The sequence below is a fragment of the Pinus tabuliformis genome, chromosome Q (genome assembly GCF_031772625.1).
Source record: "Pinus tabuliformis cultivar Carrire ecotype Pingquan chromosome Q, CPIR1, whole genome shotgun sequence".
Taxonomy (NCBI): domain Eukaryota; kingdom Viridiplantae; phylum Streptophyta; class Pinopsida; order Pinales; family Pinaceae; genus Pinus; species Pinus tabuliformis.
In genome coordinates, this window is record NC_142296.1 from 94,690,726 (window position 1) to 94,712,541 (window position 21,816).

Below are 21,816 nucleotides of genomic sequence, written 5' to 3' on the forward strand. Positions count from 1 at the left end.
GGTAGTTGGCACACATAGGGATGACCAGCTCCGAGTGATGGATGACGTGATCTATTACAAGGACAAAATACACTTGGTGCCAACATCTTAGCACAAAGAGAGGATTATGCAGGCAGCCCATGATTCCCCTCTAGCAGGACCAGTGTTACAAGAATCAGCGATCACTCGTGATTAATCGTGATTGTTAATCTGCTCGCCCACGAAAAGTTCCAAGTCAAAACTTTACGAGTCAAACTCGCGTTGACCGAGTTTAACTCGTGGTCAACGCGAGTTTAACTCGGGAGTCGGCAATTTGATACGATTCGGGCAAGTTATGTGATTTTTTGCAACGATTATTCCTAGTCGACATTTAGGGTTGCGGTGGCATTCTAAAATTATTCCCAGTCCACGTTTAGGGTTGCGGCAGCATTCTAAAAAGCAAACCGATGAACGACGGGCCTTTTTTTCACTACTCATTTATTTTGAATTCTCAGAGATGTCGAGAAGGTAAACCGACGGGCGACGAGCCAATGAATTTTGTTGTTCAACGGCCAACGTATTTTGCTGCAGCCTGGTATGTAATCATTATCAATTGAGCGTTGGTTTATAGCTTTGATTTGACTTGTATGGCCACAGCCTCCACACTTGGTTGATTCCTCTTGCTAGTACACATTGCTTTTATCCTCTCTAGGCTTGGATAAATGTACTTCTCCACCCAACCACTGAGATCTCCTTTCTAGTGTTCAATGTGTGTATTTTCCATTAACTTATCCTTCTTTTTATAAGATTGAGTTATTGACCGAATCCACAACCCCAATCTCCAAAATGATTTACGGTTGAGATTAAATCTCAACTTCACTTGAGATCAATGGTTGAGATTTATCTAATTCACTAATGCAAATAACCTTTGCATTTCATTAGATTAATTCACTTTTTCTCATTAAAAATATATCACTTTAACAATTAAAGTAATTGCTAATGTTAAAGGACCATTGGATAACTCCCACACCTCTAGACACTTAGACCTATGCAAAAGTACCTTTCTGAGCTACAAAACATCAACACTCTGTCTTAGTGAGGAAGGTATTCGGCACCACTCCTAGCTTGTCCCTATAAAACACATACTTTACTTTCACTAAGGGTTTGGTGAGAACGACTACAATCTACCCATCTATGGAGATATATTAAAGCTTCACTACCCCTTTTTGGATCTTGTCTCTGATGATGTGATAGTCTCGATATGCTTGGAACTGTTATGGAACACTAGATTCTCAAAGAGTTTGATACAACTCTAATTATCACAGTGTATAAGTAAGCTCCAACTCCTAACCAAATAATCATGCAAGTAACTTACGAAGCCAAATGGCCTCACAACTCACGATACTCGCTGCCATGTACTCTACCTCTGCTAAACTGAGTACCATGGAAGTCTACTTCTTGTCAAGACTGAAGTAGTACTCTAAGGTGCTCTTCCTATCTGTTGCACTCACTATCCAATCTAAGTTTATATATCCTTGCAACCTCACTTCATTACCTCCAAGATACCTCAAACCGTACTCCATTGTATCTCTCAAGTACCTCAACACATGCTTTGTTGCTACCCAATGCACCTGTCTGGGCTCAACCATGAACTAGCTCAAGGTGTTCACAACAAAACAGATATTTAACCTAGTGTTGACCAAATACATCAAGGACCCTATTAGCTATCTATACAATATGGGATCCACTAACCCTAAATCTAAAGTCAAAACCTTGTTTGTATTGGTGATTGTAGGTATAGCCATAGGTCTATAGTCCTCCATCCCAAATCTCCTCAGTGTCTCCACTGCATACTTCTCCTGAGTCCCAACCAAGGAAGTTTTAACCTGGCCTCTGCCATACCCTCTAACCCTAAGAAGTAATGCATCAAGCCAATGTCCTTCATCTCAAACTTTGTAGCCAAGTATGCCTTACACTCTACTATGAGCTTCTCTACACTTGTGAGAAACAAGTCATCCACATAAAGCACCGAGATAAGTGGATCATCTCCAACATGTATTAAGTACAAGTTGGGATCCACCTCACTCTTGGTGAAGCCCATGCTCGGTAGATACACGTCAATCCTAGATTACCATCCCTGAGGTACCTACTTAAGTCTGTATAAGGCCTTCTTGAGTCGACACACATAAGACTCCCTCCCATGTGCCTCAAAGCCCTGAGGTTGTTCTATATACACCTCCTCAATCACCCCATCGAAGAATGCTACCTTCACATAGATTTGATGTCTCCTCCACCTCATGACTAAAGCAACTGATAAGGTACCTCAAATGGAAGTATATCTGGTGATAAGAGCAAATGTCTCATCATAGTCCACTACCTCTGTTCGGGGGAACCATCTCACCACAAACCTCACTTCGTACTTCTCTATGCTACCATCTACAAGATGCTTGACCTTGAAGACCCACCTAGAACTTACCATTGACTTGCATTTCAGTCTTGGCACTATATCACATACAACATTCCTCATAATGGAGCTATACTTCTCCATCATAACATCTCGCCAAACCTGTTGGTTTGTTGCCTACTAAAAACTAGAAGGCTCGAAATCAATAATGTTGCTCATAAGTGCCATGTAGTTTGGAAATTTTCTCGGAGAGCTACTCACCCTAAATGAGCTCCTAGGAGCCTCCATATGCTCCTGATCATCCCTCAATGTCTACTCAAACCATCAAGGTCTCCTAACAGAACCAGTAGGAAGTGTTGCTAACTCCTCCCCACCTAAAGGTTACTCCATGAACGGGAAGGAACTGATGAACATTGCTCATCCTTCGGAGGATCCAATTTTTGGTCTTTTGCCACTGGTGTTAGAAAATCAAAGAGGTAGAAAGATATTCTTATGTTGATAATTACTTGTGATATTATTATGTTCTTATTACCTTCTTTATGTTCTTTTTTTATCTTCTTTTCATCAAGCAATCATCAAAGCAAAAACACGAAGATCATGGACACCAGATGTAGGCACTCAGCTAGCGCTAAAACCCTTTTATAAGGGAAAACCCAGTCAGAACTCTTCCTTCAGTAGATTCAAATTGAGATAGACCAAGACCCTAGACCAAAAGACCTTCCTCCTCCACCAAGTCAACTCTTCCTTCTGATAGATGATCTCTTCCGACGTTACCAAGTGCCAACTTCTCAAATGCAATGTCAACCCATAATTTCGACCCCCAACGTCAGAACTTCGACCCAGCTTTAGGACTGCAATTTCGATCTAGCAACTTTCGTAGCTCCAGCCTAGCAGCTTCACACCTTCGACCTTGATGCAGCTTCAATGCAGATTCACAGCTTTGATGCAGCTTCAGAATTTCGTTGCACATGAGAGAGAGAGAGACCCAAAAACTTTGATTCCAACTTCCTTCTTGAAATTCACACTTTTTCTGCTCCGAACTACTACAATTCGAACTTGTGTGAGATGTGCTTCCAAATGAGTTGAGTTGCTCTAATATATAGTGAATTTGTGAGGTCGAATTCCCTTGTTGAGGTCAACTTGTCCTTTCTTGACGTCGACTTGGTGGAGGAGGCCTAATTGACCTATTTCACAATAAAATAAATTTTCTTTCTTGACAAATAAATCCCAAGAAGGGTTCTTTACATTATGACATGGACAAGGACACTTGACATAAACCCTAGAAGTCTTCAATGGAGACTTTGACCTAAAAACAATTGACCAAAGCATGAAACCCATGCTTTAATAAGTCAATTTATTTAATAATAAAATTTATTTTTCTTTCTTTTGACAAAGACATTTTAAATATAATTATGAAGACTGACACCATTTACATTCTTCAACAACTGGAAGTGGTTCATGACTACCTGGACACTAGGTGTTGATTTTTGGTAGCATCGGATGTGCTCTAGCCTTGAAATTTGGAGGAGAGGCTAAGGCACATGAGATCTCCAAGACCCAGAAATCGTTTTGAGAAATTCCACCCGGATGAAGAGTTATTAAAATAATTAATATTTTTAATGGGCTCCTAAGTCTAAACTTAGGAAAATAAAAATATAAATGGGTATTAATGAAGATAAAGGTGAGAAGCTTCTAAGAGACGAGAATCAAGTTTGTTTTAATCTTAACTGTTGATTAGGGACTTAATCTCGGCTGTTGACGAAATTTAATCTTAGCCGTTGATTAGGGACTTAATCTCGGTCGTTGATTCGTCAACAGGAAAAGTATAATAGAAGACTTGAGGAACATTTGGAGACACACCAGCAAATACTCGGTATCCCAAGGAAAATCGATTCTCAGAGAGAAGGAGATCGATTTCAGAGGGAGAGTTGCAGAGTGGAGGAAGAGGGGGGATTAGCAACAGTCAGGGAGCTCAAAAGAAGTGACGCAAGGACTTTGAGAGACAGCGCAAAGGGAGACGCAGATCAGAAAGACGCAAGGATGACGCAGAGAGGGACCGGAGCTGCACAAAGCCATGCAGAATGATGCAGGGCTGACGCAATAGAGAAAGGAAGCTCTCCAGGGTGTCAGAAAGTCTCGGAGAAAAGTCTCAGGTGTTTTCTCCCAATGTCTATGTAAATCTTTTCTGTAAAAGCGATTGTTGTTGAAGATTAATAAAACCCTCCTCTCCTGCACCGGTTTTCCCGCATTGGGTTTTTCCGAGGACAATTGTCCAAAAATAATTGTGTTGATGTGATTGATTCTTGTGCATATATTTGTTTCTGTATAATGGTGTGATATCTGCAATAGAATTTATTTTAATATTTACTGAAGGGATTTCATAAATAACTTATTGGGAATAATAAGTAGGTGAAATAAATCAATTGTTGCAGTAATAGAATTTCTATTTAGAAATTTTCACATGGTATCAGAGCAAAGATTCGGCAACATGAAGGGAAAATCAATTATGGGTCAAGAGCATGATGCAGAGGCATCCACTTAAGGAGACTCATGCAGATTTTCAGAAGAATGCACAAGAGACAGAAATTGCGTTTATTCTATGTTAACTTCTAGATCGAAAGAAGAAGTTGCTTGCGTAACAAGCTCTGCCTCCTTGGAGGTTTGGTATATAGATAGTGGAGCTTCTTGGCATATGACAGGAATCCGAGAATGTTTTTCAGATTATCAGGAAGAAAGAATGAATTTTCAGATCACCATGGGGAATAAGGCAAAGTGTACTCTAGTAGGGAAAGGTACTATAGTTTTTCAAACAGAAACAGGAGAGCAGTTCCGAGCTACCAATGTGCTGCATGTGCCAGGACTGGGGATGAACTTACTTTCTGTATCTCAACTTCAAAACAAGGGCTATGATGTTTTCTTCATTAAGGAGAAAGTATACGTCAAACACCCGAGTTGGAAAAAGAAGCTCCAAATCATAATCAGAAGTAACAGGTTGTACGGGTTGCAACTAGAATCACCAATGGCACTGATAGGCAGTAACGGAGACAAGGATTTGAATGAGCTATGGCACAGAAGGATGGGGCATTTGCACCATGGGGCTCTGAGAATTCTCAGAAAAACTGTAACAGGAGTTCCAAATCTTAGTACTGAACGAGATGATGTATGCAGAGGGTGTGCTCTGGGCAAGTATGCCAAAGCAGTGTTTCCAAGAAGTAACAATAGGGCCAAGAGTGTACTAGGATTGACACACTTAGACATCTGCGAACCAATGTCCACGAAAGCTCTTAGTGATGCCAAATACTTCGTCACCTTCATCGATGACGATTCCAGGAAGACTTGGATCTACTTTCTAAAAAACAAAGATGAGGTTTTCGGTCAATTCAAAGAGTTCAAGGCTCTAGTGGAGAATCTGACTGGAAAAAAGATAAAAGTGTTGCGCCCAGACAATGGTGGAGAGTATGTTGACAAGGACTTCACCGATTTTTGTGCTAGGGAGGGCATCAAAAGAGAGTGGACAGCTCCCTACAATCCGGAGCAGAATGGAGTAGCAGAAAGGAAGAACATGACTATTGTGGAAGCAGCTAGGGCAATGATGTATGATCAGGATATGCCAAAATTCCTGTGGGCAGAAGCATGCAACACGACAGTCTATGTCCAGAATAGAACTCCTCATAGGGCATTGGGCAAGATTACTCCAGAGAAGGTCTTCACTGGGAAGACACCTGAAGTTAGTAATTTCAGGACATTTGGGAACTTAGCATATTGTCGTACACCCGAGGAGAAGAGGAAGAAGTTAGATCAAACTGCAGAGAAAGGATATCTTGTGGGATATAGTGAGAATGCTAAGGCATATAGAATCTATCTTCCAGGGAGTAGGAAGGTAGTAGTTCGGCGAGATGTAAAGTTCATGGAGGATAGAGCTTTCAAAAAATCTCGAGAAATGTCTTCCGAAGAGCAGTCAAAAGATGAGTCATTGGTCAAACCACTTCAACCAGCGGAAGCTAGTACCAGAAATCCTCCTTCAGAACAAAAGGAATCACAGGAAGAGGAAGAGTTGATAGATGCGTCTACTACTAGAGGAAGAACGAGCCAGGAACTCCGATAGATTCTACGAGATGCAAAAGAATTCATTGGTGCACCTAGGAACAATAAAAGGGAGTGAAGACAGGCAAACAGATACCAGGCCTTAGTAGCTCAGGTTGGGGAAGCCTCCAGTTTTCAGGAGGTCGTTCAACATCAAGTATGGGTGGATGCGATGGTGGAGGAATACAACTGTATAATGGTGAATGATGTTTGGAAAGTGGTGCCTACGCCTCAAGACAGATCAGTGGTAGGTATAAGATGGATCTACAAGATCAAATATGTTGCAAACGGCAGTGTGGAGAAATACGAAGCCGAGTTTGTGGCTAAGGGATATGCTCAGAAGGAAGGAATAGACTACAAAGAGACCTTCACCCCAGTAGCCAGGTATACATCTATTAGAACCGTGATATCTCTTGCAACACAAATGGGGTGAGAGATTCATCAGATGGATGTCAAAACGGCATTCTTGAACGGGGTAATAGAAGAGGAAGTATACATTGAACAGCCAGAAGGTTTTGAGACACATGAGAAGAAATCTCATGTATGCGGATGAAAGAAAGCCTTGTATGGGCTTAAACAGACACCTAGAGCATGGTATGGTCGAATTGATGGCTACTTGCAGAAGATGGGGTTCGTCAAGAGTGATGCAGATCCCAATCTCTACTATCTGGTTGTAGAGAATGAGCCTCTAGTCCTAGTATTATATGTGGATGATCTCTTCCTGACAGGATCATCCAGGCTCATCAAGGACTGCAAGAAGAATCTAGCCACAAAATTTGACATGAAGGATTTGGGACAGATGCATTATTTCCTAGGGTTGGAAGTTTGGCAGCAGAAGGGTGAGATCTTCCTTGGACAAGGGAGATATGCTACAAAAATCCTGAAGAGATTCAGGATGCAGGACTGTAGGCCTATGGCTACTCCAATGATCACCAACTGGAAGAAAATTGATGCATCAGAAGATAAAGATGTTGATCCCACCTTGTACAGGCAGCTCATAGGATCCCTGATGTATCTGGTCAATACTAGGCCAGACATTTGTTACGTTGTCAACACCCTCAGTCAGTTCATGGTGGAACCTAAGAGGGCGCATTGGGCAGCAGCCAAACATGTTCTCAGGTATATACAAGGAATAGTCGAGCATGGACTATTGTACACCAGAGGCAATGACATCAGGTTGAGTGGGTTCACTGACGTAGATTGGGCTGGAAGTTCAGTAGATTGGAAAAGTACCACTGGGTACTGTTTCAACATTGGATCGGGGATGACTTCCTGGTGCAGTAGGAAACAAAAATCCGTAGCTTTGAGCTCAACTGAAGCAGAATATATGGCCGCTAACACAACTTCGTGCGACTAGGATCATGTGTGATAATCAGAGTTGCATCAAGCTCTCTAAGAATCCAGAATTTCATGATCGATCGAAGCACATTGATATCAGTTGTCACTTTGTCAGAGACTGTGTCCAATGAGGAGCAGTACAGTTGAGCTACACTCCTACAGGAGAACAAGTGGCGAATATTCTCACCAAGGCCCTAGGAAGAACAAAGTTCGTTTATTCAAGGAGAAGATGGGGATGGTAAAGAATCCATTTTAGTAGCAGAAATGGGTAAGTGTCAGGTGTTGAAGTGCACCAGTTTGCAGTGTTATGGGCAACATGGTCAACATATGGGGAGGCAGTTGCAATACAGATGTAGCAGTGGCAGTGGCAGTGTCATGGGCAGTAGTACAGATGGTGTGAGGCAGCAAGCCAAGCATCAACACAAGTACCGACGTGGGAGATTAGTGTGATGTTTCCATAGTGAAACATTGATAGAGCACAATCCTTGTTAAGAGGGAGTGTTGATTTTTGGTAGCATCGGATGTGCTCTAGCCTTGAAATTTGGAGGAGAGGCTAAGGCACATGAGATCTCCAAGACCCAGAAATTGTTTTGAGAAATTCCACCGGGATGAAGAGTTATTAAAATAATTAATATTTTTAATGGGTTCCTAAGTCTAAACTTAGAAAAATAAAAATATTAATGGGTATTAATGAAGATAAGGGTGAGAAGCTTCTAAGAGATGAGGATCAAGTCTATTTTAATCTTAGCCGTTGATTAGAGACTTAATCTCGGCCGTTGATTCGTCAACAGGAAAAGTATAAGAGAAGACTTGAGATCATTTGGAGACACACCAGCAGATACTTAGTATCCCAAGGAAGATTGATTCTCAAAGAGAAGGAGATCGATTTCAAAGAGAGAGTTGTAGGGTGGAGGAAGAGGGGGGATTAGCAGCAGTTAGGAAGCTCAGAAGAAGTGACGCAGGGACTCTGAGAGACAACGCAGAGGGAGACGCAGATCAGAGAAACGCAAGGATGACGCAGAGAGGGACCGGAGTTGCGCAGAGCCACGCAGAATGACGCAGGGCAAACGCAGTAGAGAAAGGAAGCTCTCCAAGGTGTCAGAAAGTCTCAGAGAAAAGTCTCGGGTGTTTTCTCTCAGTGTCTATATAAATCTTTTCTGTAAAAGTGATTGTTGCTGAAGATTAATAAAACCCTCCTCTGCTGCACCGGTTTTCCCGCATTAGGTTTTTCCAGGGAAAATTGTCCAAAAATAATTGTGTTGATGTGATTGATTCTTGTGCATATATTTGTTTTTGTATAATGGTGTGATATCTGCAGTAGAATTTATTTTAATATTTATTGGAAGGGATTTCATAAATAACTTATTGAGAATAATACGTAGGTGAAATAAATCAGTTGTTGCAGTAATAGAATTTATGTTTAGAAATTTTCACACTAGGTCCTCCTTGAACTTCACATCCCTACTAACAATTGTCTCCTCTGTGCTAAAACGAAGATCTTGTATGCCTTCGAAGTCTTGACTTCCCCTCAAGGATTGCATTGCCTCTGCTTGGGCCAGCGTCAGCTTTCCTCTGGACGTCTTTCTGTTCTCCCTCTACCTCGTACTCTCAGAAATTCCTTCTCCCGGATTCTCACTTCCCCTCTGCTGCAAGATATAAGAAGGGGCTTGAGGGTCATTTGGAAAACACACAAAGAGATTGGGAATATCGATTTTCCTCCTGAGAACTTCTCACTTTAGATAATCGATTTTCTCAATCTCTCTGTGTTTTCCAAATGACCCTCAAGCCCCTTCTTATATCTTCCTGTTGGACAACCAACGGCCTACATTAAAACATAATCAAAGGGCTCATACTGTTTTGGCTTGATCCATGGCTTTTTCTAGAAGTTTCACCCCTGATTAGATTAATACCCATTAATATTTTAATTTTCCCAAGTTTAGACTTAGGAACCCCATTAAAATATTATTTTAATAAAATCACTTCTTGGTGGAATTTCCCAAAACGCTTTTTGGGTTTCTTTGGAATACCTGTGCCCAAGCCTCCCTGTAAAATTTGAGGCTTAGAGCACATCCGATGCTACCCCAAATCAACATTTTTTCCTTCTTGAACAGCTTCCAACAACAAACTTGACCTTCCAGCAACTTCTCCAACAACTTCGACCCCAGCAACAATTTTTGCAACTTCGACCTTGATGCAGCTTCACAGCTTCGACCTAGAGGCAATGTCATAGCTTCAACCTTGCAGCTACACAACTTCGATGCAGTTTCACAACTTCGACCTTGCAGCTTCACAGCTTTGATGTAGCTTCAGAATCTTGTCTTGCCTAGAAACTGTAGAAACCCTAACAAAAGATAGAGAGAGAGAGAGAGGCCCAAAACTTCGAACTTGTTCTTCTTCTCCTTCTTCGTCCTTTTTCAGCGTCTATCTTGTGGAGATCGAACTTGCTTGAGTGAGTGTCCAAATGAGGTCGAATTCCTTCTTATTTATAGGCTTGTGAGGGGTACGAATTGCTATCTTAAGGCCAACTTGTCCCTTCATGTAGGTCGACTTGATCTTTGTGCCATGACAAGGTCTTGGAGGGTCTTTTGACTCTATTTTGACTCAATATCTTTTTCTTTACAATATGTAACATGCCCAAATGGGTCTTCAATACATGACAATGACTCAAATGACTTTATGACAAACCTAGAAGCACTCAATGGGTGCTTGACCTAAAAATAAATTTCCCTTGAGCATGAAACCCATGCCTCAAGAACACAAATAATAATTATTTTTTCTCTTTTCATTAAATACATAAAATCATGATTACATATGTCATTACAAAGACCGGACCTAGTTACATATTTCAACTAAGGGTTGTAGGACACTATCATCTCCCTCTTCATCCCTGCCTCCTTGCAGGTATTCTTGAAGTCATTTGAGGTATACTCACCCCCATTATCCGACCTCATGACATTGATCATCTCCTTTGTCTAGGCCTCTGCCTAGGGCTTGAATTCTCAAAACCAACTAAAGACCTCATCCTTGGCCTTCATGAAGAAGATCTAGGTTTTCCTGGAATAGTCGTCAATGAACGTGGCATAATATAGTGTTCCTGCATTGATGCCACTAACATCGATCCACATTGATCTGAATGAATGAGATCCAAGATCTCCTTCGACCCATTTTCACTGCTCAAAAAAGTAGCCTTGGCATTCTTGCCAAATGCACACTCTGCTACTCAATACTGAAATATGAGAGACCAATGACAATCCCCCTCAAGATTAACAATGCCATATAATACAAGTGTCCCATCCTCCAGTGCCACAACTCACACAAGTTGTCATTGATATGTACCACAACTTGAATTAGCATCCCCTACAACCTATAAAGATTTAACTCTATAATCTCAATGATCTCTATGTCAGGATTAGCTCCCTTTGAACATATGAGTACCTGTCCCATCTAAAACATGATGAGAAATCCTCTGTCCTCCATAACTAAGACTAAGAACACATTCTTTCTCAATCCCGATACATATAACACATCCTTGGCTTCCAGTGATCCTCCAAACTCGAGTTGGAGCATGATGGTTCCAACACCCTTCACTGCATACTTGGCATCATTGCCAAGCTCCACACAAAGATCTGAATCCTTCTCCGTCAAACTATTGAATAGCCCTTGTGCTACTATCATGTGGCATCATGCACTACTGTCCGAATACCAAGCACTCCCAATGATGGTGTTGGAAGATAAACAAGAGACCAACGAGAGGTCCTTCTCAAACTTCACTGCAAACTCATCAAGCTATACCTTTGTTGATGTTGTTGTCTGCACGACTTCCCCTTGCCCTTCTTCTTCTCCAAGCACTATGATGCATAGTACCCATTCTTGTAGCAAATGAAGTACTTGATTTTACTCAAACCCTTCTTTCCCAGCTATGCAATTGACCCCTCACCCTTACCCTTCTTGCCATAACCCTTTCCTTTGCTTTCTTTGCCTAACTTACCAAGGTCGGGTTCTCCTCTCCACCTCTTTGATTGTTGGCCTTAGACTCTTCTCGAGCCTCTTTTTGGATGTAATCATCCCAAATCCTATTCGATTTGGGAAGATTCTTTTGACCGCAGATTCCCTTGAAAAATGGTTCCCATGGATTAGCGAACCCATTCAATGCCACCATCACTAATTCTCCATCCTCTACTATCTCCCCCACAACTGCAAGTTGATCACGTATCTGGGTGATTTTCATGAGGTAGTTGGTAACATTGTCAGATCTTGACATTGGATATATCTGATCTTGTTCTTTAGAATCATCTTCCTATTCATGTTATCGCTCTAGAATAAATCCACTAGAGCCTTGAACATCCCTCTAGTTGTCTTCTTCTCCGCCAAGTGAAGGATCAAGTGATCCTTCACTCCATCCATAATGACTCACTAAGCTTTAAATTTCTTCTTTTTATGGGCTGCAACTGCACTGCATCTATTGTTGGTTGAATTTCCTTATCAACTATCTCCCAAAGGTCATTTTCTTTCAGTGGCAACGTAACCCTTGCCTTTGAGGGTAGGAAGTTTGAAACCCCATCCAACCTGCCTTCCAACTTGTTGCACCTCTTTTTTCACAGTTTCAAGGAAGCAGTTGTGCCAAATTTTTGAAGTTCAGAATCATCAACCAGCCAATTCTTATGTCATTGTAAACCCAATTTCTGCAAATTACAATGTAAATGATGTCAGTACTACGGTTTAATTATGTAACAACCTAGGTAAGCCTATGATTTTAGCGACGAATTTCATCTTAGGAGGTTTTTCGTCTCACCAATCTATGTGTGTTTCTAAACACGGATAATCAGCAAAGTTTTACCCTCCAGTATAACCCCAAAGCTAGGGTGGAATTTATTGTCCAAGTCTTAGGTGAGTCTTAGTGTTTTTAGTCGAGTATATTGTAAAAGTGGTTTGGGAATAATTTAAGCTATTTGGCTAAATTATTTCATTACAGATCACTTGGTCTACTAGATCATATTGTGTCGCAGAACTGGGTAAAAATTATGACGGTCTATAACGAACAAGTATTCCCCTTTTTAGGGTTGAATGCGTAATTATCTAATGCAAAAATATTTTAGTGCATGGTCCCTCACAATCAGACACCATGGCTAAAGTATTTGAGAGTGAAAAAATAATTAATCCCCTCGTGTCAATTAATTAATTTTTCTGGTAAAAATAAAATTAAATCCTAAGCTAGAAAATTAATTAATTTAGAGTCAAAAAATAAAAATTAGAGAAATTAATTTCTCCAAGTGAAAAATGACCAAAAAATTCGTGGGTCATGAACAAGTCAATTTTTGGAGATCCCCCACGAAGGCAAAAATGGATTTTTTAAGAAAAATTAAGCCCTTGGACCTTGTTGGTGAAGTCAAAGTTAATTTTTTGAAATAATTAATCCAAAATAATTATTTTTGGATTAATAAAAAATGGTTTTAATGAAAAATTCGAAAATTCCTCAAAAATAAATATTTTTTACAACAAAGATTAAAAGTTGATCAAGTAATTATCCACAGTCGAGATAATTTTGACAGGGATCAAGCCAACTAGCCATTATTTTCTACTTGGAAGATCTATCTATAAATTAGAAGCCATTTTGCTTCTCAAGAAACAATGTTAGTGACTCTGGTTTAAATGTAATTTTGTAACGCTGGGGTGAAGCCATTGTTATGCTGAGAACGTTTGAAATTCATAATAAAAGACATTGAGGTTCATTTCATGGTGTCTTTGTCTCAATGATTTGTGGTACGTGCTGGGTATGTGCTTTCTTATATTGTGTTTCAATATTATATGAATTGTTATTTCATTTGTTGATGATAGGAACATTCTATTAGTATGTTTTGGGCTTATCTTAGGTGATCTGATTCATTGTATGATCTAACAATTTTCTCTTAAGAAATTATATATAGAGCTTGCAAGTTCCCCGCCCTTACGCTCCAAGTTCATAGATTGTGGGCACGGGCTGACCTTGTTTGGGCTTCAAGAAATTCGTGTGATTTTCTTACCTCACTAAGGCTATGGTTAAAACTTATCTTCTGAAATACATCAAGTTATCGTCATTATCATAAAAAATATTTTTCAAAAATTCTTTTCAAGCATTGTATATTTGTAAAAAAAAAATTGTAAAATAATTTTTGTAAATAAATTTATTATAACCCTTGTTTTGCAACTATTTGGGGTTTGGGAATTTATTTTAAAATTTTGCATATATTGGGGTTTTGTGTATTTTTATTTTCAATTGTGCAAGTGAGATCCAAGCTATTTCAAGAAGATTTGTTGGGGTTTGAGCTACATCTAAGCCCTTGAGGGTAAGATCTAGTCTCCAATTTTTTTGCAGAGCCATCAAATTTTTTGCAAAGTCATCAAGGAATTTTGCAATGGTTTGGGTGATTATTGAAGATCTAAAGCGATTCAAAGTTTTGGCAGGGGTTTCAAAAAAATTTTAGGGCCTCTAGGCCCGGCATCCACCCTCTAGCATAGTCGCTGCCTCTCTTAGCCTAGCCGCAGACCAAATCTGGCCTCTTCTCCCTTGCCGTGGGCTTGGAGGTGTCTCTAAGGCCCTCAGCCTCCTTCCTATATTTTGTCGCAGCCCTGAAAGCCTTTGCCCCTGCCTCCGCTATCCCTTTCCTGCATCAACCCTTATCCCTTCATGTTGCCTTTCTTCTCCTCTACTGCCTCATGGCAGCCTTCCCTAGCTCTGTCGCAAGCCCTACAAGGTTGTTCCTCCCTCACCGTGGCCCTAACAAGGCCTTCAGCACCCTGCCGTCAACCTTTAAGGGCTTCTAGCCCTCTGTCGTTGCCTTATCCCCTTGGCCGTAGGCCTCAAACCCTCCTCGGCCAGCTTCCAAGCCTCCTCATTGGCCTCCTCTTCCCTAACGCAGGCCTATTTGACCTTGCATTCTCCACCTAGGCCTAACGCTAGCCTTTCTAGGCTTAGCATGGCCCTAATTTGGCATCTTCTCACCCCTTTCCCTCTCTGTTTGGTTATCATACAAAATTCTGAGCTAACAATTGATTTTGTTGCAGAGATTTTGGGTTCAAAGTTTGGTTTTCAAGTGGCATAGATATTGGAAAAAATTTGGAGAGGTTGGGTAAGTTTCTTCAAGGCATCAAGGCCTAAGGGTTTGACCTCTAAACCCTATTATCCTCACTGTTTTTCTTCAGCAAGTTAAACCTTAGATAAACAGTGGTAAAACTCTTCATTTAATTGGCATAAAATCAATTTATGAATGCTCTAACACATTGGGAAAGCATTGCATGAATTGGGTTTTTATTTGATTAACTTGTTTCATGATTTATGGTTGACTGTCATAAGCTTGTTAACGTCTGATATGAGCAGTGACATAAGCATCTTTGCATGGTTTGTTACTCTCATATAAATTGTTCTCAAAGAAAGAAGTAATTTGGGATTGTTTGACACACTTGGCATAAGTTGCATATTGTTGTCATAAATTAGCTTATTGTTGTCCTAATTGCTCACTGAATGTCTATGTCACATGGTTCGAGTTCAGAAACAATTAAGTTCGATTCGAATTCGAATTTTTCGATGAGGTTCGTATGAGGTTCGGTATTAAGTTCGACTATATATATATATATATATATATATATATATATATATAATAATCAAAAATCAAAATCAATCAATACAACTATATGAGTAGCAGTGAACACCCATGAGCCACAAATCACGACCACTATTAACTTCACACTCTAGGCGGCGAGGACAAGCAGTGTCTAGAAATTGAATTCAGGAAATTGCAGAGAATACAACACACAGCGGCAACACTGAGCACAATAGAGCGAGTACACTCAGACTGAAGTTGGATTGTGAAAATCTATCGACAACCATGGTAAATAAAGTCAAACAGTGTCCAATGCAGGAAACTAATTGGTGGGAAGCGGAACAAGAGAAAACCATGTGTTGCCGATGGTTTTTCTCATAAACCTTAAAACAACTCACAAAAACCGCCTGAAATCTAACCTCGAACCCCCAAAAAAAATTATAAATTATAAAATTGGGCTTCAGGTTCGCCTTTCGGTTCGCCTTCAGGTTCGAATTTGTTGATGTTCGACTATCAGGTTCGAATTCATTGAAGTTCGAATTTGAGATTCGACAATCAGGTTCGCCAAACCTGAACGAATTTGAATTATTTTTTTTTGGGTTCGCCGAATTTTGAACCTCAAGGTTCAAATTCAGCAAACCCTGTGACATTGTTACTTGATATCATTGGAACATAAGATTATATTGCTTATGCTCTAAATTGCTAATTGTGGATAATGGTGTTTGCATCAAGTTACTTTTTGGTGAAGTATCTAGCGTTGGTTGTCTTGTGCGGTTCCATAATCTTAATTGTGCACTAACAAGCTCACTCTCTAAAGCACCTAAATCTCATAATACAACTGAATGGTTGCCTAAGTAAGTAAATCTAAAATTCTATTGGATGTTGCTCTAAATTGCTCATTGTGGATAATGGTGTTTGCATCAAGTTACTTTTTGGTGAAGTATCTAGCGTTGGTTGTCTTGTGCGGTTCCATAATCTTAATTGTGCACTAACAAGCTCACTCTCTAAAGCACCTAAATCTCATAATACAACTGAATGGTTGCCTAAGTAAGTAAATCTAAAATTCTATTGGATGTTGGTGTCTCTTACATATTGATCTAAGCATAATTGTCATTGGCATCTCTTGATAGCAATAAGGAGTCTAATCACAATATTGGCATCATCTTCTAAAACGCATTGTCTCTTTATTAAAGTAATCACCATTGCACTCTCATTTTGAATAACATATTGGATAAGTGCTCTATTTCTCGTTTACTTATCATCATTGTTTCATGATTAATATCTTCTCGTGGATAATAATTTTATCTTGAGCATATTGGTGATTTATATTGTTTTGTGGATATCTATCATATCTGGTTGGGACTTGTTAAATTGGTACATTCTCTTGTGGTTAAAGATTGTCTCTTAATTTCCATTGATGAGTACTTATTGTCATAATTTAAGATCAATCATAACTAAAGTACTTAACATTAACAACCTTAACTCAAGAACCACTCAATAATCTTGCACCTCATCCTAAGAGCTAGTATTGCACTTAATAACTTACCTCCAAGCATAAGCTTGGTTGATAGAGAATAGGATCACCTTTCTCATCTAGCTTGAGGAGCCTAACACTTCTTTAGTGGTTAACACGGTGACCTTGCAGTCGTCAGAGCCACAATCTCTGCAGCGCCGGAAGCACCGGGTGGTTAGTACCTAAGGGGAGGTATCGTTAATCAAGCCTCTGCTTGCTTCCCCTTGGCCTCTTTCTCACAACCTACTCTAGAGACTAGCTTCAAAATAGTTAAAAAGAAGGATACACCTAGAATAGGAATCTAATTAAAAACAATAAAGATTCTTGCATCACACCTAAGTCATAGAATTTGCACTAGCATATACGATAGTTAAGCATTCAAGCAACAATTGTTCATCTGGTCACCTGGTCCTTAATTGATCTAAAGCAAGTAAGTTGACTCCATAAGGCACTGGTCTCATTAATAATCTAATCTAATCTCATAACTTGCTAAAATCAACTAAGTGGATAGGCCATCCAATTGTGTCTCCCGGACTGGTTGGTTGCCAACTTGTCCTTCATCTTCACATTCCATAGGGACTACCCCCCATAGCCTGCTGTTGGGAGACAACTAGAATGGAGAGGTTTGGGATCAGAGTGACAGCCCCTGACCCGAGTCGTTGTCGCACCATGACTGTACAATCTGAGCGACAACAAAACCTAAGACTTGTTGCTACCATTTCTAGATTTGAACAAAAACTCTGTCATGTGATAGTTCCTTCTAGCAACCACAAGAATTTATTGATGGTTTTGTGTTGCAAAAACTAGGAAATCGGACTCCTCCTCTTCAGAGAAGCTCTGATAACATGTTAATTTTTTAACCCTGGTAAAATGACAAATTGTTTCCTAGTAATTTCCTTACTGAATTTTTTTAATTTAATTTACAGCTTACTAAATAAAATGTACTACTAAGACTTTAACTGGTGAATAAAAGATATTTCAGCAGAAGCAAATTAAACCAATCTCCACAAATACACAGACATTTTATTGCCCTTCAAAATCTGCTTTTCATTAATTAATCTCAAAGCATACAAAGGCTCCCTTATTGGTAAAATGGCACTCTCAGGAAACAATATAAGCTACAGCAAATTTCTGGAAATTAACTGGGAACCTATACAACTTGTACGACCCTTCAAAAAAGCGATGAAAAAAGCGATGAATCATCCATAAGCCTCTTGATGGCTACTAGTGCGACCCATACAACCTGTACAGCCTCGCTGGACTCCTGTATGGTTGTGCTGCTAGCTAAAACTACATCTTAGTCTATTATATAGTTGCCATATGAACTGATCTGCACCCCAAACCTACTCGATCTGCCCTGTACAGCCGAAGCTTCCACACTTCACCAATTCCTCTTGCTACTACACACAGCTTTTGTCTTCTCTGGGATTGGATGAATGTCCTCCTCCACCCCCAATCACTAAGACTTCCTTCTCTCTAGTGTTCACTGTGTGTGTTTTCCCTTAGCTTAGATTTCTTTTTATAAGTTTGAGTTATTGACTGCATCCACAACCCTAATCTCAAAAGTGATTAACGGTTGAGATTAAATATCAACTTCACTTGAAATCAATGGTTGAGATTCATCTAATTCACTAATGCAAATAACCTTTGCATTTCATTTGATTAGCTCACTTTTTCTCGTAAAAAGAAATCACTTTAATAATTAAAGTAATTAGTAATTACTAAGGTTAAAGGACCATTAGACGACTTCCACACCTCTAGACACTTAAAATTATGCAGAAGTACCTGTCCAGACTCCAAGGTACAAAACATCATCAGATATAACCAGAGGAATGAAAATTCAGCTCCGAGAAGAAATACAGGTGAAAGACAAGGTAATGTTTCCTTGCTATGTTATCTTGAACTACTTTTAATGATGTGTGGCACTTGGAATCTGATGCATTCCATGTTCCAACATCTGACATACAATAAGTGTCTTTTCAAAGTTTTGAATGACATTGAGCATAAAGTGGTTCTTGGTAACAATACTCCTCTTGAAGCCAAAGGAATGGGCAATGTGTCCTTAACAATGCAGGAAGTAATATAATTGTCTTTTCAAAACGTTGAATGAAGACATTGAACATAAAGTGTTTCTTGGTAACGACGCTCCCTTCGAGGCCAAAAGAATGAGTGATGTGTCCATAACAATGCATGATGTACAATAAGAGTCTTTTCAAAGTGTCGAATGAAGACATTGAGCATAAAGTGGTTCTTTGTAACAATGCTCCCCTTAAAGCCAAAGGAATGAGTAATGTGTCCATAACAATGCAGGATGTTAAAGAATTTACAGTGTTTTTTATGTTCCTTGCATTAAAAAGAATCTGCTGTCAATTTGTCAAATTTCTCCAAAGAAGTATAAGGTTGACTGTTATGCTGAGAGGTATCTCATGAAAATAAGAGAATAATTGCAAAATCATTCCCAAGGGCATAGCAGAGAATGGCCTGTATAAGATTCAAACCAAAATTGCAGTTGATAGTGCTCTTGTTGCAAAATTATGACTCATTATTGTTTAAATGCAAATAGTGAGGATAAGCAAATAAGGGACAGTGAATAATGACCTGATAACGAAATATGAAGAAATCGAAGAATTGCATGACATAGTTCAAACACTTCAAAGAAATGAGATTTTTAAGCATTACAAAAGCATCTCGGTTATTGAAATGTACCCTGCCTCTTATTGCGCTAATAGTGAAACAAAGCCTTACTTGAGCTGCTTTTCTTTGAGAGTTGAAAATCTTCAAAGACTTTAAAAACTAGCACGTCCGAAACAAGATTCACCATCGAACACTTAACCACTGAATTTGAGCAGAAAATACATCACTAATTACAAAAGTTCTATCATAGAAACATGGACATAGTGGTGTCAGACATATTGTTGGGAGAAAAGTAACAGAATTCGATTCGGCCAAATTCCCCCTCAAATTCGGATTTATTCGTACAAAAATCATAGATAGCGAAAACAAAAACCTTTTTCCGTGAAGTTTATGGCATGGAAACCCAGCAAAACCAATAACCTTAGCCTTTGAAATTTAAACTTCATAATTATAAAACTAAAATGCACTTGGATTTATGACGTAAAAACGTGGTTGAAAAATAATAAGCCTTCATTATAAAGTAGCTCCTGTAGCGAGCACTTTCAGGCAAATTATCCAAGAAATATTAAGTATCACTGGCATGTTTCTTGAAAATTAATAAGCCCTCATTATAAAGTATCTCCTGTAACGACCACTTTCAGGCATCTTCTCCGAGAAATATTAAGTGTCACTGGCATGTTTTTTCATATTGGTGAGACGTATACTTCTCAATTTTTGAATTGGATTTTCCAACGCGATTTTTCCCGGTGTCGGAATTCGTATACAGTAACTGTTGTTGGGACCACCAAAGTTTTCTGAACTGGGTAACATTGTAATCTAACATGGCCTTATAATATATCAGCCCTCAAACACTATGCCTTCAATTATCTGAGAAATTTGGATAATAAAACTAGTATTTATTTGGTTGGTTCAGGATTTAGGGCAGAACTGAGAGAGACCAAATTTGAAACCTTCATGTACCAAAAAATAGGTTGATCGAACCCCAAACCCAAAAAAAAAAAAATTGGATTGCATCTGAATCTATAAGCAGAAATCCTAGTTCAGTGCATTGCAACATTTTGAAATCCACTGGGGAAAAGGAACAGACAGACAAACATAGTAACTAACCTTATGCTGGGATCATCTCGATGCCTACCACTTCTGTAACAGCGTATTTGAATTGGTTCTGATCTAGTCGACCAAGGAAAGTGAAATCTCTGAACTGGGATAACAGTGTGGCTCAACTGGGTGATGATAGATTGTGCTTCTCCATTTATTTTTGGTGATATTAGCGAGTTGACTGATCCAAGTACACGTATGGCATTCGCACTCCTCGTAGCCATGATTTAACCTGCTTTGGTCGATTTCAGACCCAGATGGAGTTTCAAACTATGGTCTCCGCTATTGTTTTGTTATGTTATCATTGGAAGGGTAACTGATGTGGGCACTTAAACCCTACGCCGTTCAAACCTTAAACCCTGCAAACCCTTTTCCATGTGTCTGGCTTAGGCGCCAAGGTAAACGTCCGCGTCTTGATCACCTCCCTAAACAAAATTAAAAAGAGAGAAAAACCAAAAACAAATTGGTGCCAAAAATCCTTACTAAAAGAAATGTGAACGTCGCATTTTACCAAAGTAACATTTATTCCCGAGTCAGCGCGATTGAACTAAAAGAGACGCGAGCATCGCATTTCTCTGGAGTAACATTTACCCAGGAATGACTACAAACGGAAAAATATGGTGTTATTTTTTATGCAAATTTCTTTCCTCTAATTCCAATTGGGTTTGAATTTGTTGGAGTTTTAATTGATCAGAATTTTAAATATTCATAAAGGGTTTAAATTTGTTGGAGTTTTAACTGATCAGAATTTTAAATATTCATAAAAATTAAATTAAAGGGAGATTATAATTATATTTAAAATTTTGGAATTATTGGATTTTGTTATTATTACAAAGAAGATTATTTTACTATAAAAGTATAGAAAAAATATTTAACTTTTACAAATGAGATTTATGATTAAATCTAATTTCTTAGATTTTTAATCGCAAACATCATTTATTAAATCTAATCTCAAACATCATTTATTATTTAACTTATGATCATTAAGCTATTTACTATCCTCATAAATTAGGAGGTTGGTTGAATTCATATCTCTATTTTCATTGGAAGAAGAACACAATTTTAAAGAGGAAATTTTTATTTTGATTTTTTTAACCATGAATCTGTTTGAAAGTTCCATATGTTCTTATGCTCAATTTCACTTGTCTTACATAAATTTCCCTCTTTAATGACAGAGGTGTTTTTCTCGTTGTTAAAGCACCTTTGTTATT

General features: G+C 39.1%; 1 protein-coding gene across 1 annotated transcript in view; it reads right to left on the reverse strand.

Annotated features, from left to right (window-relative positions):
- Positions 1-21,198, reverse strand: part of LOC149218407 (uncharacterized) — a 245,129-nt gene extending 223,931 nt beyond the window's left edge. The window contains exon 1 of the mRNA XM_089383939.1: positions 20,615-21,198. Coding sequence (XP_089240065.1) covers positions 20,615-20,829 — 215 coding nt within the window. The 5' untranslated portion in view covers positions 20,830-21,198. The remainder of the gene's footprint in view (positions 1-20,614) is intronic.
- Between the last annotated feature and the right edge of the window lie 618 nt (positions 21,199-21,816).